The sequence below is a fragment of the Nyctibius grandis genome, chromosome 2 (assembly GCF_013368605.1).
Source record: "Nyctibius grandis isolate bNycGra1 chromosome 2, bNycGra1.pri, whole genome shotgun sequence".
In the NCBI taxonomy this organism is placed as follows: domain Eukaryota; kingdom Metazoa; phylum Chordata; class Aves; order Nyctibiiformes; family Nyctibiidae; genus Nyctibius; species Nyctibius grandis.
Window position 1 is genome coordinate 66,911,338 of NC_090659.1, and position 14,901 is coordinate 66,926,238.

The 14,901-nt window shown below is 35.8% G+C and overlaps 1 protein-coding gene across 3 annotated transcripts in view; it reads left to right on the plus strand.

The window, feature by feature from the left end:
- UGGT2 (UDP-glucose glycoprotein glucosyltransferase 2) overlaps nucleotides 1-14,901 on the plus strand; it is a 99,414-nt gene that overhangs the window by 60,158 nt on the left and 24,355 nt on the right. For all 3 annotated transcript variants that reach the window (XM_068420445.1, XM_068420455.1, XM_068420463.1), the window contains exons 23-29: nucleotides 1,413-1,540; nucleotides 3,170-3,265; nucleotides 5,350-5,452; nucleotides 9,195-9,274; nucleotides 10,754-10,943; nucleotides 12,383-12,541; nucleotides 13,729-13,814. In XM_068420445.1, the coding sequence (XP_068276546.1) occupies nucleotides 1,413-1,540; nucleotides 3,170-3,265; nucleotides 5,350-5,452; nucleotides 9,195-9,274; nucleotides 10,754-10,943; nucleotides 12,383-12,541; nucleotides 13,729-13,814 (842 nt within the window). The remainder of the gene's footprint in view (nucleotides 1-1,412; nucleotides 1,541-3,169; nucleotides 3,266-5,349; nucleotides 5,453-9,194; nucleotides 9,275-10,753; nucleotides 10,944-12,382; nucleotides 12,542-13,728; nucleotides 13,815-14,901) is intronic.

The window sequence follows — 14,901 nt, forward strand, 5'->3', positions numbered from 1 at the left end:
TATGGCTATAGATGAACTGTGATTAAAAAAATACAATATTGAGTTCAATATTTAGTACTTGTTAATGGCAGTCAATACCTTACATTACACATACAGTTTATACAAACCACTCTTTGAGTTAACTCTTCTATTTTCTACTTATTGCTCCACCATTAGAAAGAAATAGAGATACTATGTTGGCATCTCATTACTGGAAACTCTCTTTAAATTGTGTTCTTACTCTTGTGCATCCTACATGGCCTCTGAGATACAACTGAAATACCACAAACAAACCCACAAAAAGCATTTTTGTTGATGAAGCACAAAAGAATTTTGTTGGCTTTTTTGTGTCAACCCCCCCCCCCAATATGCAATGTTATTTTATAAATGGTTATTTGTGTTTTCCATGCCTAAAAAAGCTCAAATAATGTCATATTTTAAGTTTTGAGGAAACACATTTCTTAAATAGACTTGGATAAATTTGATAATATATATTTATCTATCTGAAAGTGTGTTTTCACTTTAAAAGATTACTTTTGAAAAAGACGTGGGATATCCTTCATTTCTATCCTTGCTATTTCAGCACTGAAGTTTTGTTTTTATGAGCAAATATTTTTTTTTCAAACTGTGACTTCTACAAAAATATCATGGTATTTCATAATCACACTACCATTTTCTCTATCATCTCATGCATCATTAATATTAATAAAAAATTCTGGAATTTTGTTAGATAACTTTTCATTTCTAGGAAGCAGTTGAATTTTGGGAGAGAGGCATTCAGCATCAAACTTATATCATGACATTTTACATTCAGGAAGCCCTGTAGGCTCTTGAAGTTGACTTCGGTCAGTTTAGCCTGGTAGACTATGAGTAGGCAATCCAAACAACATCCTCAAAGCTCTTTTCTTGGGACTTCAAGGCACCTTCTTTTCTTTCATACACCAGAAAAAGTAGTAGTTCTGTTTCTTGTCTCTGGATATCCTGCGTTTCTTATCCTTTTCTCTCTTCTTCCTTTCTATCCATTCTGCTTCATCTGAGAAGCCTTGAGAAGTTAAGATTGTGTTCACAGAATTAAACAACTAAGTTGGCAGATAGTAATTTGAATTTCAGTTTAAAATAATGTACCTAACAGAGCTTTTTCTTAAACTTAGATTTGTTATTTTTAAATAGTATATTCCTTTACATAGGTATGTATAATGAAAAATGTCATGGATATTTCCATTGCAGCTGTTCTTTGTGATTGATAATTAACTGTAATTACATAACTGTCAAAATCTAATCCTGCATAGTTACTATATAGTTTAATAATATTGATGTATATAGGGCTGCGTATTGAATATTGTTCATTCATTTAAAATACTAGTATATTTTTGCTTACAGAAGAAACATTATTGGGACATTCTACACTTAGTAACATTTTTGCTCTGTCTAAGATACTGGGTCCTTTAGATGAAAATGAATTCTATGCAGAAGACTTTAATTTGTTGGAAAAAATAACATACAGTACCTCAGCAGAGAAGATTAAAGCTGTTGTCAAAGAGATGGGAAACAGTAGTAAAAGGTAAAATTCTTTTGCATTTTGAGGCTTTATGATAGACTGCCTTGTTTATTGCCTGTGACAAATTAATAATCCTTTTGCATGGGAAATATGAACCAAGGTTCAAATATGTAGTCATGATACTCTTCATGCTATATGCTCAATATATACACTCTACATGCACTTAAAGTGTTTGTTGTTTCCATGCTGTATATTTGCTATCCTTTTACTTAGCATCTGAGTACTTCTACGTAAACAGGTTTAACTGTCCCTCATTTCCTTTTTAGCATGTCCCTGGCAGGCTTAGTACACTTAAACCCTTGCTCTATTTTCTAGAAGAAGTGGCACATCTGCTAAATTTTGTATCACCTTTATGCTTGACTAATTATGCTATTTAACATAGTTTTCCACTGTATATATAAACTGCATATGTTGGGTTTCAACTGCATGTATCATTTACCCTGCTGCTGACAGCCTCTTTGGTACCTTGTTATAGCACAGAGCAGAAAAAAAGGTACCCTGTGTTATTCAAGAGACATGCACCCTTTTATCATTGGTCATATGTGTGATGAGGCTAAGGCACAAGAGATCACTGCATGTGCAAAGAATCGTATCCTCTCCAACTTGCCTCATAACATATGTGCAGCTCTACTAAATTACTCCAAATACTTTATCTATTTTCACTGTACTTACAACCAAGAGACAAGTACAGCTAACTGTAAACAATTCCTACTAGCTTTTGTTTACTTAAGAGTAATTATAAAGAAGAAGAATAAGTTTGATAAAATCCAGTGCATCTTAAACCACAGTACTATCAGAGTATTGATATTTGAAGTAAGAAAGTGCGATGTCTTTGGGAATCGTTAGAAAAGAGGTGTGGGCAGATGTGGTGCTCTGACACCCTGCTAGACAACATTCACACATCTGTTAATTGAAGAAGTGTAAAGATGAGTTCTAGCCAGCTTTTAATCTAAGGATCCAGTTTGTGTACAAAGAAGAGAGCAAAATTGTATTATTGTTACAATATCTGTTGACTGTCTGTGCCTGAGTATCATTTCTGTTACCTGGAAGGACTGGTACAACTGAAAGAATACCAGAAAAACAAAATCACGAAGAGGTAGAACTATCAAGGAGATAAGTAGTGAGAGGCAAAACGTATTTAATCAAATATTAAGACTTAGTGACCCTGAAATAGAACTACTAATGTTTGTAAGAAAATTCCAGTAAGAAATATCCAAAAAATTTAAAAGATGGGGCCAAGTAAACTTGAAACTTGTTCGTTTATGTCTGTTCCTAGATGTTGTCGGAAAGGGAAAAAATTGCAAAAAAAAACAAAACAATGAAGAGCTATAAATGTCAGCAGATTGTACCATGCAAACTGTGAGGCTGAATGGTAATTCTGCTAATTATGCATCACTTAATTTTAAGAAGCATACAATTCACAAGCTCTAAGGCAGTAGTGGTTCTTGGGCATTGTCATGCTAAAAGTTTTACTCAAAGTTATAAATCTCCAGGTGACAATTGTTTTAAAGAGTCCAGGCTTGGGATGTGGGCTTTTAAAATATCCCTTATGCAGACAGACATACATTAAAATGTGAATGTTTTACTCCTTTTCTAATGAAAAACAAATTATATGTGCCTTATTTAATATAGTGGCAGTGATTTGATTATGAAAATAGATGCCCTACTGTCGTCTTTGCCTAAAACAGAGATGAGACAAGATGCTGAATTACTCAAAGAACAGCATAGGTAAGTTCTGTCTGTCATGATAATGTACTTATAGTGCTTTCATATTAAAATTAGAATGTATTGATGACTACATAAGGTCTTTAGAAACTTGAGTAAGCATTCCAGTTTTAAAAGAAGTTGTTGATTCTATGGTTGTTTGAACAACCTGTTCATCTGCCCTAGCGTAATGCATCTTTACCTCTGTCTTAATAAATTAATTAGTAATACCTAATGATTTTCCAGACTTATCATTTGCTGAAAAAAGAGTGATTACAATTGGTGTGAATAGAAGTGGTGATCTGGAGTTAGAAAACTTGGAGCCCATACATTCACTAAAATGTTAGAAGTAGTTTCACAGATTAGAGCTAAAAGAAGCCCCCACTAATTTCCATTAATGTGGAAAACTCTAGCACAACTTTTTCTGTTTGTAGATATTGAGTACTCTTGTCAAGGCTAGTATACACATGCTTATACCTGTATAGCAGTTTGTAGCTTAGAAGTGTCATACTTGACCACAGCTAAATATACAGCTAAAACAACTAGATTACATTCAAATGCAAATTAATAGGGCACTTTGGCACCTAATTCCTTAAGAAAAACTGTACAGACTGTCATCAGCGAACAGATTTACACTTGGCGAGCTCATATTAGTGTCATTACTGTACTTACTTGTATGTTGGATCCTTGTGTTTCTGATCCTAGATTTAGAAAGTGGATATGCCCTAAGTGTCTTCCTTTGTTGTCATTTGTTAATGAATGAGACCTAAAATACTAAGATGTGTATCTGTGAATCCTGTACTCTTTGTAATGAAATACTAAAGGTAGCTATTTTTAATATAAGCTTAGGTTGGGCAAGCTTTCTGAAGCAGACATTTTTTAAAAGGACATATAAGAACACAAGAACCATGATCAAAATAAAAATTTTTATAATGCTATTTCCAAATCCCTACTTATTTTTATCAGTAAAGGTGCTCTAGTGTGCTGTGCCAAGGGGCTGCCCCAGTTCTCTTTAATATCTTTATCAGTGATCTGGACAAGGGGATTGAGTGCACCCTCAGTAAGTTCACAGACGACACCAAGTTGGGTGTGAGTGTTGATCTGCTTGAGGGTAGGAAGGCTCTGCAGAGGGATCTCGACAGGCTGGATTGATGGGCTGAGCCCAATTGTATGAGGTTCAACAAGGCCAAGTGTCGGGTCCTGCACTTGGGTCACAACAACCCCATGCAATGCTACAGTCTTGGGGAAGAGTGGCAGGAAAGCTGCCGGATGGAAAAGGACCTGGGGGTGTTGACCAATGGCCAGCTGAATACGAGCGAGCAGTACGCCCAGGTGGCCAAGAAGGCCAACAGCATCCTGGCTTGTATCAGAAATAGTGTGGCCAGCAGGATTAGGGAAGTGATTGTCCCCCTGTACTCGGCACTGGTGAGGCTGCACCTTGAGTATTGTGTTCAGTTTTGGGCCCCTCACTACAAGAAAGACATTGAGGTGCTGGAGTGAGTCCAGAGAAGGGCAATGAAGCTGGTAAAGGGTCTACAGCACAAGTCTTATGAGGAGCGGCTGAGGGAACTGGGGTTGTTTAGTCTGGAGAGAAGGAGGCTGAGGGGAGACCTTATTGCTGTCTACAACTACCTGAAAGGAGGTTGTAGTGAGGTGGGTGTTGGTCTCTTCTCCCAGGTAACAAGCGATAGGATGAGAGGAAATGGCCTCAAGTTGTGCCAGAGGAGGTTTAGATTGGATAGTAGGGAAAATTTCTTCACTGAAAGGGTTATCAAGCATTGGAACAGGCTGCCCAGGGAAGTGGTGGAGTCACCATCCCTGGAGGTATTTAAAAGACGAGTAGATGTGGTGCTTAGGGACATGGTTTAGTGGTGGACTTGGCAGTGTTAGGTTAATGGTTGGACTTGATGATCTTAAAGGTCTTTTCCAACCAGAATGGTTCTATGATTCTATAATGTTTACTGCATGAAATGGAGGAAACATTTTCTTGAGCAGTAAAATCTAAAGTGCCCCTGATATTACACATTCATGCCTAAAAATGTTTGTTATTTCTACTAATTCAGTTTAGAGTTTTCGTGTCATTTATTTATTAATTTCCTTTTTAACAGTGTAGTAAAAGTCGATCCCCAACAGAATGAACCATTCTGTGATGTTATTGCAATTGTGGATCCGTTGACAAGAGAAGCACAGAAGATGGCTCATTTATTGATTGTAAGATGGTGGCCATTTTTTAAATTTGCATATTTGGAGTTTAATTTTTACTAAACTTATTCTAATTTCCATGTACAGTGTGGTAAAGGGGTAAACAAAATGTAGGCATTTTTTAAAATACATATTTGGTTATTTAAATTCATATTAAAATGTTGAGGATGATCTAATTCATCATTGTAAGTACCTTATTTGCAATTAAAATTCAGATGCCCCATGAACCAGTCCTCTTAAAAGTGAGTTTATAAATGCTCTTTATAGTTAATAGAAGAAAAGGAGGAGATTGTCTGCATAATATAGAGGGAAAGGATCTTCCATCTCAAAATCTTAAGAGGCATATGCTTCTTTCCATTAAACCAAATCACCTTAGTTTTTCAAGGTACCTAAATGGGGTGGTCTGAATCTGACCCGTAATATCATCATAAGAAGATTGGACTGTAAACCTTTCAGCTCTTGGAAAGGTATTTCTCAGCTGATTAATACTACCAAGTATATCTAGAAGTCTTCCATTGTGTGTAGCTATTGATCATCTAAAGAGAAACTGTCCTAAAAACATAGCTCCTAAAATGATTTTCTTTTTTCACTAGCTGCAGAATATCACTCTACCTCAGGTTCCTTTATAGTTTCCCATAAAAATGTAAATTTTGCCTTCTCTTTATGGTCTGTTACAGTTCTGAAGCCTGTAACTTGATTTTTGCTGCATCCTGTTTTATCTTTTTCTCCGCAGTAATTATGAAAGTTTCATAAATTCTTACATTGCTTTTCCCCCTCCCATTTTCATGCTCTTTTATGCCTTTTGTATCAAATGTTGAAATATTCACTCACTCTTCATACGTAATAGTGAAGCAAAGTAAAACTTTTTAAAAATTCATGAAAATTCTGATATTTCAAGACTCTGAAATACTAGCTTTTCTCTAGAACCAGATCTTTCATTTCACCATTCTCAGTTAAAATGAAAGCTTGATATTACCAAATGAAAATATTTTGATTTTGGAATTGACTGGAAACTCTGTCCATTCACACAGAAGTTCGTATTATGGTAAGTTGTATCAAGGACCTTGTAGCTCAGATCAGAAGCCTCCATTCCTCCTAGTGCAACAGGCTCCCTAATGATCAATATCTTCGCTAATGCATGCCTAGGCAAATTCCTCCCATGGTGTACCAAGCTGTTCAGCCATGGCAGATCATACTTGATTCACAGGAGCTATAGTCTTACTCAAGAAGCCAGCTCTTCAGAGAGAATAATGAAATGCTGTTGAAACTAAACAAATCAGAAATATTTTAATGTAGATGAAACTTATTTTTGATTTTTTAAAATTATTTTTAAAGGAAAAATAAAACAACCTGAAAATTTTAAAAAGTAAAAGATATATCTAATTACCTGGAAAGCCACCACCTCCTGGTATAGAGACAAAACATGCATACATATACAGCAAGCCCCAAACTCAAAGTTCCTAAACGGATGCCTTTCTGATTATCTTGCTATATATACATGACTTTAATACTGTAAACTTTAAGCACTGGGATATATTTATATTTAAAGGATCTTTTTTTTAATAACGTAATTGCGTTAGTGCTGAGTATATTGGGATGGTAGCTATTCATGGTACAAAATTTGTGTAGTAACTACCACAGCAAAGCACATGATTCTTGCCCCAGTTCGTGTTGAATATGTCCACGTTATCATTGTTTTTTACCCTGGTGAAAGCGTGCTATTGTGTTACTTTGTGTCGCTTAATAGTCACTTCAAAGAAATCTCTTGGTATTTTTTTTAAATATAAACAAAAGATTACTCATATTAAACAGAATTGAAATTGGTTCTGTAAACTGTAATCTAAACTTTACTGCTTAGTCTGAGGAAGTGGCAATTTAAGGACAGAGACAAGGTATGAGTCAGAGCATGAATGACAGCAGAGCCAAGGCCTTTATCTGTTTTTAAAATATATACTGGATTGTATCATAAGAACTGCTCTTTGTCCTCTCCAGAGGAACCATATAACCTATGTTTTCCCTTTTTCAAAAAGTTTTGTCATAGACTTCAGCATCAAATATTTCCAGACAAGGCAACAGTCTTACTGTCTACAGTAGATATTTCAATACTAGCCATAACGTGACCGGGGTTGGACCACATCAGGTCTCAGCAGAATACATGGAACAGCTAACTAGTCCTAAAGTTATGAAGATGGTCCCTAAGGTGATGTGAAAAAAGGAGAAATCCCTTCTTCTAAAAATGAGGACAAAATTGAAGAGGTTTTTTTTTTTTCTCATGGTTCACCAAAACCAGCTGAAAAAATATTATACATGATGCCACTGAACAAACTACATGTCCCCTAGCCTAACTGCTTTACTCCAGCAGTACGTAACTCCTAGGATTATCTACTTTTTTTCTTGTTCCAGTAACTGTCAAAGAACTCAAAAATGTGGAGAGAAAAATTAAACCTTTTCTTTTTTCCTGTCAATTATCTTTTGCCTTTTTTTTCTTTGTTCATTCTGTCTTCGTGGAGGAACTCTCACTCCCTAAAGTGATACTGTTCCCTTCTTATGTTTCCAGTGCTGTTGGGTTCTCGTTCCCTGCTTCTTTACTTGTTGTCACCCTTATGCTATTCCCTAGTCTTTATTTTTTTGCTCAGTAGTTTTTCAGTGATGGTATTCAGGTGACACAAAGGAAGAGAACAAGAAACTAGGAGCAGAACAGTCCCTAGGACTACGTGAAGTTGTAGCACTATAGTAAAGAATGTGTAGCCATGGGTGGAACTGAGGAAAGAAAAAAATGGTTATAATAAAAGAGAGATTTAAGGATCACCATTGTCTTGCTTTGTTCCCAATTTACTTGCCGTTACAGTAATTTTAGATTTTATCCTTAGTGGTATCAATATTTTAACTTAGCTTTAATATCTTATTTGATTTTCTAATAATATCCATAAACGTAGACACAGCTGCTTTATGCTTTGAAATAAGCACTTTGGATCAGAAACCACAGAAATAAAGATAACTTGGTAAAGGTTTTTAAGAGTGCTTTAAAGAAATTAATGACTTCATTAACTTTAAACAAAATAGGTTGCTCACAAAAATAAGAAAAAAATATTGTCCCAATATTATAGTTCCTATATAACAGCTTCCAAAAAATTAGTATTTTAGAAATGAACAGGTGATAAAACTGAGAAAGAAGTAGAAATATTTTAACTTAACTGGAATGTTTTGAAGTTGATTGAATAGTTTAACACATCATTAATCTATTGCTGACATTTAAAATTATTAAGTAGTTAAGTATTGAAATAATTCTCTGAGCTTTACTATATTCAACAATTTACTGTGTACAACTATTATTATAAGAGTGAAAGTCATTGTTTTAAGATTGGTTATTGAATAAAAGGCATGTGTTGTACTTATAGACTTTCAGGTGCTTTAAAATCTTCTAGAAAACACAACATAAGAAAGGTGATAATATAATTTACTCAAACATTGGAAAATGGGGATAGCTGCTTTTTAAAGAACTGCATCACTAGGGGAAAACATTAACATTTTGACTATCAAGAATAACATGTGCTAAATCATGCAGTTTTAGAAAAGGTCAAATCTTTATTTGGAATATCTGACAACATCCCTTAATATACAGATATATTTAGAACTTTAAAATGTTTGAGATTGCTACTGAAGCTTGAGAAATGACAGGATAACTTTGGCTTATTTTCAAAGTTTGGTGATTACCAAGAACCATTTTTTACAGAGATTTTTTTTTCTGTAGGTACTCAAAGACATTATCAATGTGAAACTCAGGTTGTTTTTGAACTGCAGATCTAAGTTGTCAGAAGTGCCACTGAAGAGGTAAGAAGTTTATAGCTTTTCTTAAAAGTATATGACCTCACTCGGTTTGGAAAAACAGCCTTAACAGTGTATATTCCCTTAAAAAATAAACAGTGGTTTGTGTTTCTGGATTCTTTTGTTGCATTAGTTATTTTCTTTGAATGTAAGTTGAATGTTACCTAAGCACTTCTCTAGAGAAAAATTCTAATTCCAAGGTGTCAAGCATGGGATAACAGGAAAGTGATCTAGTCCATCAAATGCACCTCTCGTAAACAATCCTTAGAGAAATCAGTAGAGACTCTTTCATACCTGTGAAAACTTGCAGAGGGAGATTGTCTGCCTAACTTGGGCACTTCTTACAACCCACTGTCTGTGTAATGAATTTTACAGATTAAGTACACTTAAAAATGAAACTCATGTGAATAAATGTACAGTCTCCATTTGAGATCTTGTTATAATTTCTTAAGAATATTATACCCTGAAAGTACCTGCCTTAAATTGAAGTTTCTTTTAACTGTCTGTAAAGACCAGGGTTCACTAATTCAGTTACAGACATTTACACTGAAGTGAATTCCCCAGAGAGGATTCTTTTCCCTCTAAGAGAAATGTTTAATCACTGCCATCCTTTTGGCAGATATTTTACCTATAATCTTATTATGAGAGAGGCTGGTGGTAGTGCCTGCCCTTTATCCAGCAGACTAGAGAATTAATCACTGGCCCACAGAACAGAAGTCCTTAGTTTCTATTTGGTTTGGGAGGAACTGAACTCACACCTCTTATACTGCAAGAAAGTGTCTTAATCATCAATCTTCCGAGTATCTTGTGTGAACATTGTCATGATCACTTTTAAAGCTAGGTACTTTGCAGGTGTTAGTGCCTGGTTCTTTCCCTGTGCTCGGGAAAGGTGAGGAGTTCTGCGGACAGGCTGTATTTTTCTTGTAGCAATGGTTTCATATGAAATGCATCTGTATACTAGCCCAAATACTTTGTGGGAGAATTGTTGCAAGGAACTTCTACCTGTGGAATAAATGGGGTAAGAGCTGGAGAGGAATAGAGAGGCCCCTCCTTTCATTTACTTTCTGTCTTTGCTGCTCCTAGTGTCAGGAGCTGTTCTCAAAGACTCTTTTCTTTCACAGAGATTAGTCCTTCTGCTTAGTTTAGTGATACAGATTCTGAGAATTCAAGGCAGTTCACAGTCAAGACATTTAGATGCACCTCTTGGGTATTCACCTTCCCAGATGTTTAGAATGTTAATGGGAACTGTGCACTTTCACAGCAAAAAATAATCAAAAGCAAATAGATCTGTGTTCATCTACCAGCCCTTTTGAGATGCTGTAGGTATTGTCTGACAGTATTCCAAAAGAATAGGGAGCTACTGTGCCTCCCAACATCATTAATTTGGTAAACATTCACTATATTTTAAGGTATTTTAGAAGAACTTTATGTTTGGAACTTCATGCTTCAGTAAATGTATTTTTTTGAACACTTGTTTTTCAACAGCTTCTATCGTTTTGTTCTGGAACCAGAATTAACTTATGGGATCAACAAGCACCTTCCTTCTGAACCTGTGGCAAAATTCCTAGAATTGCCAGAATCACCCCTTTTGACTCTAAACATGATCACTCCTGAAAGCTGGTTGGTTGAAGCAGTAAACAGTTCCTGTGATCTTGATAACATTCATTTACAGGATGTAAGTAATAGTTTGTGTTGGACCTTCTACCTCAAGAGAGAAATAGAAATATTGTGAGATTTTCTGTGTCTATTTTCCAGCAATATTTTCTGTGGTCATTGATCATTTAGTCAGCATTTTACCATTTTTATTTCCATAGTCTTTTTTTCCCATTCTGTCTTACTTTAAAAAAAGAAAAAGCAATTCTTAAAAGGCAATGAAACAAAAAATCAGAATGCAGAGTACAAGTAAAAGCAATTTATCTGCTATGTTGAGCTTTATAATGTTTACAGAAATACTATTTTTCTGAGATAAAAATAAAGCAATTAAAGGATTCTGTGTGTTAGCTTTCTATTTCTCTTTTTATTTTATAATTTTTTTTTTTGGTAGTAATAGGATTAACCTAGGTAAATCTTCAAATTAACCTTAATACATGACTCTTTGTTAATATAAATTAAAGTGTATTTGACCCTTTTTTTAATTGTATTTTGTCATGGTTTAATCCCAAATGGCAACTAAGCACCACACGGCTGCTCTCTCACGCCTCCCCCTGCCCCTGGTGGCATGGGGAGGAGAATCAGGGAAAAAAAAACCAAAAACTTGAGGATTGAGATAAGAACAGTTTAATAATTGAAGTAAAATATAATAATAATAACAATAATTGTAATGAAAAAGAAGATAATAAAAAGAGAGAGAGATAAAACCCAAGAAAGACAAGTGATGCACAATGCAATTGCTCACCACCTGCTGACTGATGCCCAGCCAGTCCCCGAGTAGCAATTGATCCCCCAGCCAACTCCCCCCAGTTTATATACTGAGCATGATGTCATATGGTCTGGAATATCCCTTTGGGTAGTTTGGGTCAGCTGTCCTGGCTGTGCTCCCTCCCAGTTTCTTGTGCACCTCCTTGCTGGCAGAGCATGGAGAGCTGAAGAGTCCTTGACTTTGGATAAGCACTACTTAGGAACAACTAAAACGTCAGTGTGTTATCAACATTATTCTCATACTAAATCCAGAACACAACACACTACCAGCTACTAGGAAGAAAATTAACTCGATCCCAGCTGAAACCAGGACATATTTTTAATCACTCAGCTTCAAAGTCACTAGATTTATTTCAGTCACTAAGCTTATGCAAAATATTGAGGGTGTTTGATTGACCAAAGCTGTGTATTTGGAAGGTGTATTGTGAAAATAAAGGTTGGGATTTACCTTACTAAAGCTGAGATGCCTCAGCTTCCTCAACAGTCAATGGAGAGAAGTTCTCCCAAATCAGTGATTCATCCTCTTTATCTTGGATACCTATTTCAAAATTCAGTGAAGTTCCTTCTGGAAGGGCCTTTCTCTTTTTTTTGAAATTTGAATTTAGTTGAGGTAAATCCTACACAACATGTTGTAATATGTTGCTTTTCCCGCATAGTTAAATGATGTAATTTATTGATGAAATGTTCCTTCCACAGATGAAAGGGATGGTTACAGCAGAATATGAACTAGAATATATATTGCTTGAAGGACATTGCTTTGATGTGACAACTGGACAACCTCCTCGAGGGTTACAGTTCACTCTGGGCACAAAGAATAATCCTGTTATGGTTGATACTATTGTGATGGCCAACCTGGTAAGTATTAAGTACAGAAATAGTCATTACAATTGCATGCTCTTCATGAGAATTCTTTATGAGCTTCTTGTTCTTTAAATCCATTTCTCTGTGTTGCAAGCTTAGTAATGCTAAAAGTAACAGGAGCATCCTGGAGTTGTTACCTTCTACAAAAGATGTGCATCTCTAATTCGCTGAGCTTTCCCCCGCTCCTCTTCTGATCCAGTATAGGTTTGGATATAGCCTAATTTTAGACTCTTATCTGAAGTGCCTAAACTGGGAGCCTAATTGCTTTAAGTAGATAGTAGGAGGTAGTTATATTCAGATGGAGATTCCACTGACAAATGTAAAGTATGAATCACATTCTGATTAAAATAACCATTTTTGTTACACAATGTTCCAGGCAAAAGAAGGCTCCTATTTTAGATGCTTCAGTTAAGTGCGTAAAGCCTCTGTGGGACAAATCCACACCTGAGAATTCCTCTGGTTATCCGAAGTAATTATTTTTTAGTTTTAGCAGTCTGTAGAGCAGAAGATCTTGTGATTTCTGAAGTGAAAGATTTATTTTCTATTGGCTAAGATAATTTGATAGGGAAGGATTTTGATGAATAAGATCTGTTACCTCTCTGCTGTTCTCTGTTCTCTGCAAATACTGTCTCACAAGGAATAAAATGCTTAATAAACTGTGAATCTTTGATTTTTGCACAAGTACTGAATATGGTCTCAAGAGTAGATGATGTTCAACATGATGAAACTTTTAATGATTCTTCATGTTCCAAAGCTTGCTTCGTCTGACTTTCACGTAGTGATAGCTGTATGCAGTGTTCCTAAATTGGGAAGGAGCTGGGTTGACTTGGAAAGTTGTTCCAGACAAAAAATTTAAGTTTCAAAGAAGCTTTTCAGTTTAGGGTCATTTTAATAATTTATTTCTCTACTGCTCAGTTGCTTGCTGTTCTAGGAGGAGATTTTGTATACAACTCAAATTCAGCTAGAAACAAATGGAGCACTGAAAGACATTAATATGGACATACAGGAAAGGTGATAGTTGCATCACTGCCATATTACTTTCAGGGCTAGTATGAGAGTAGGTAATGGTTGCTAACCTTGGCTGCAGTACCAAAAGTTGGATAATTAATTTTTGTATATGTACATGGTTGATTCTGAAATGCTGACAGAACAACTGCCTGTATTTCGTTTTTTTTTCATAGGGGTACTTTCAGCTGAAAGCAAATCCAGGTGCTTGGACACTGAGATTGCGTAAAGGAAGATCCGAAGAGATTTATCAGGTTTTTTTGTAAGTATTAATCCATCTTTTGGAAAGATTCTTATAAATGAATCTGAAAGTGCAACATATTTTGAAGAGATCTGACAGTACTGAAGGAAAATGAGCAAAAAGAACATGACAAAATAGAACAAGAAGCAAATTATGATTTCAAGTTTATAAGAGATACCTTATTTCCTCATAGTGTAAGTTGTTGTTTGGTTGCTCCATGTGTTCTTGAAGGCATTTGGATATGTTAATGAATAATAAGCCTAAGCTGCTCAGCTAGACTTGATGTAGCAAAGTCTCTTACTATACAGCTACACAGCTACCAGACACTTGCCCTGTCAGTTCCATGCATGGTTAGCATTATAATGCAACTGCTTGTACCAAATTCTGTGGAAATGTCACTCATGGTTTTGTTGATTAATATTTTGGCATTCCCAACATACTTAACGTAATTCCAAGAATATGTCCAATGGAGCGTTGCTAGCTCTCCAGCAGCGTCTTGATCAGCTGGAGGAAGTGCCATGAATTTCCCTCTCATAATATTTTCAGCCCTTAGGATGCCTCTGAATGCAGTGTTATTGATGGGTGGCATCTTTTTTTAACAGGAGCATTATATTCATTTCAGTTCTAGGCTTTTTTCTTCAATTAATTCTGAGTGTTTCTTAGTCGTTTAAGTTATCTAAGAATCACTGTGGCTACAGCTTCACCTTAGGATACAGAAGAACCCTTCAATTCTATACCCTGGCTGCATGTTGACTATACCACATTTCCCTCTCTTGGGAGAAACCCCTGTACATGGAAAGAAGCCACGTTGTACTCCAGTAACTGGCATTTAGTTGCCACCTATATGGCTTATAGATCTGTAATTTCCATGTTTTCATAAGAGGAACATATACTAGCCATCATTCCAACTGTTTCTTGAGAGAACCTTTTTCTCATGTTTTATGTAGCAGCATAATCCGTAGCATATGAGAGCTTCCTCTTGAAGCTTTGGATTCAATCCTTTCTAGAAGACCAGTATAATTTTATTTTATTTCAGCTTTGGTTCTTTTTTTCCTCCCCCCTCTCTCTCTCCCTCCCCCGCCATGGGCTGAAACAAGTCTCTTTCTCA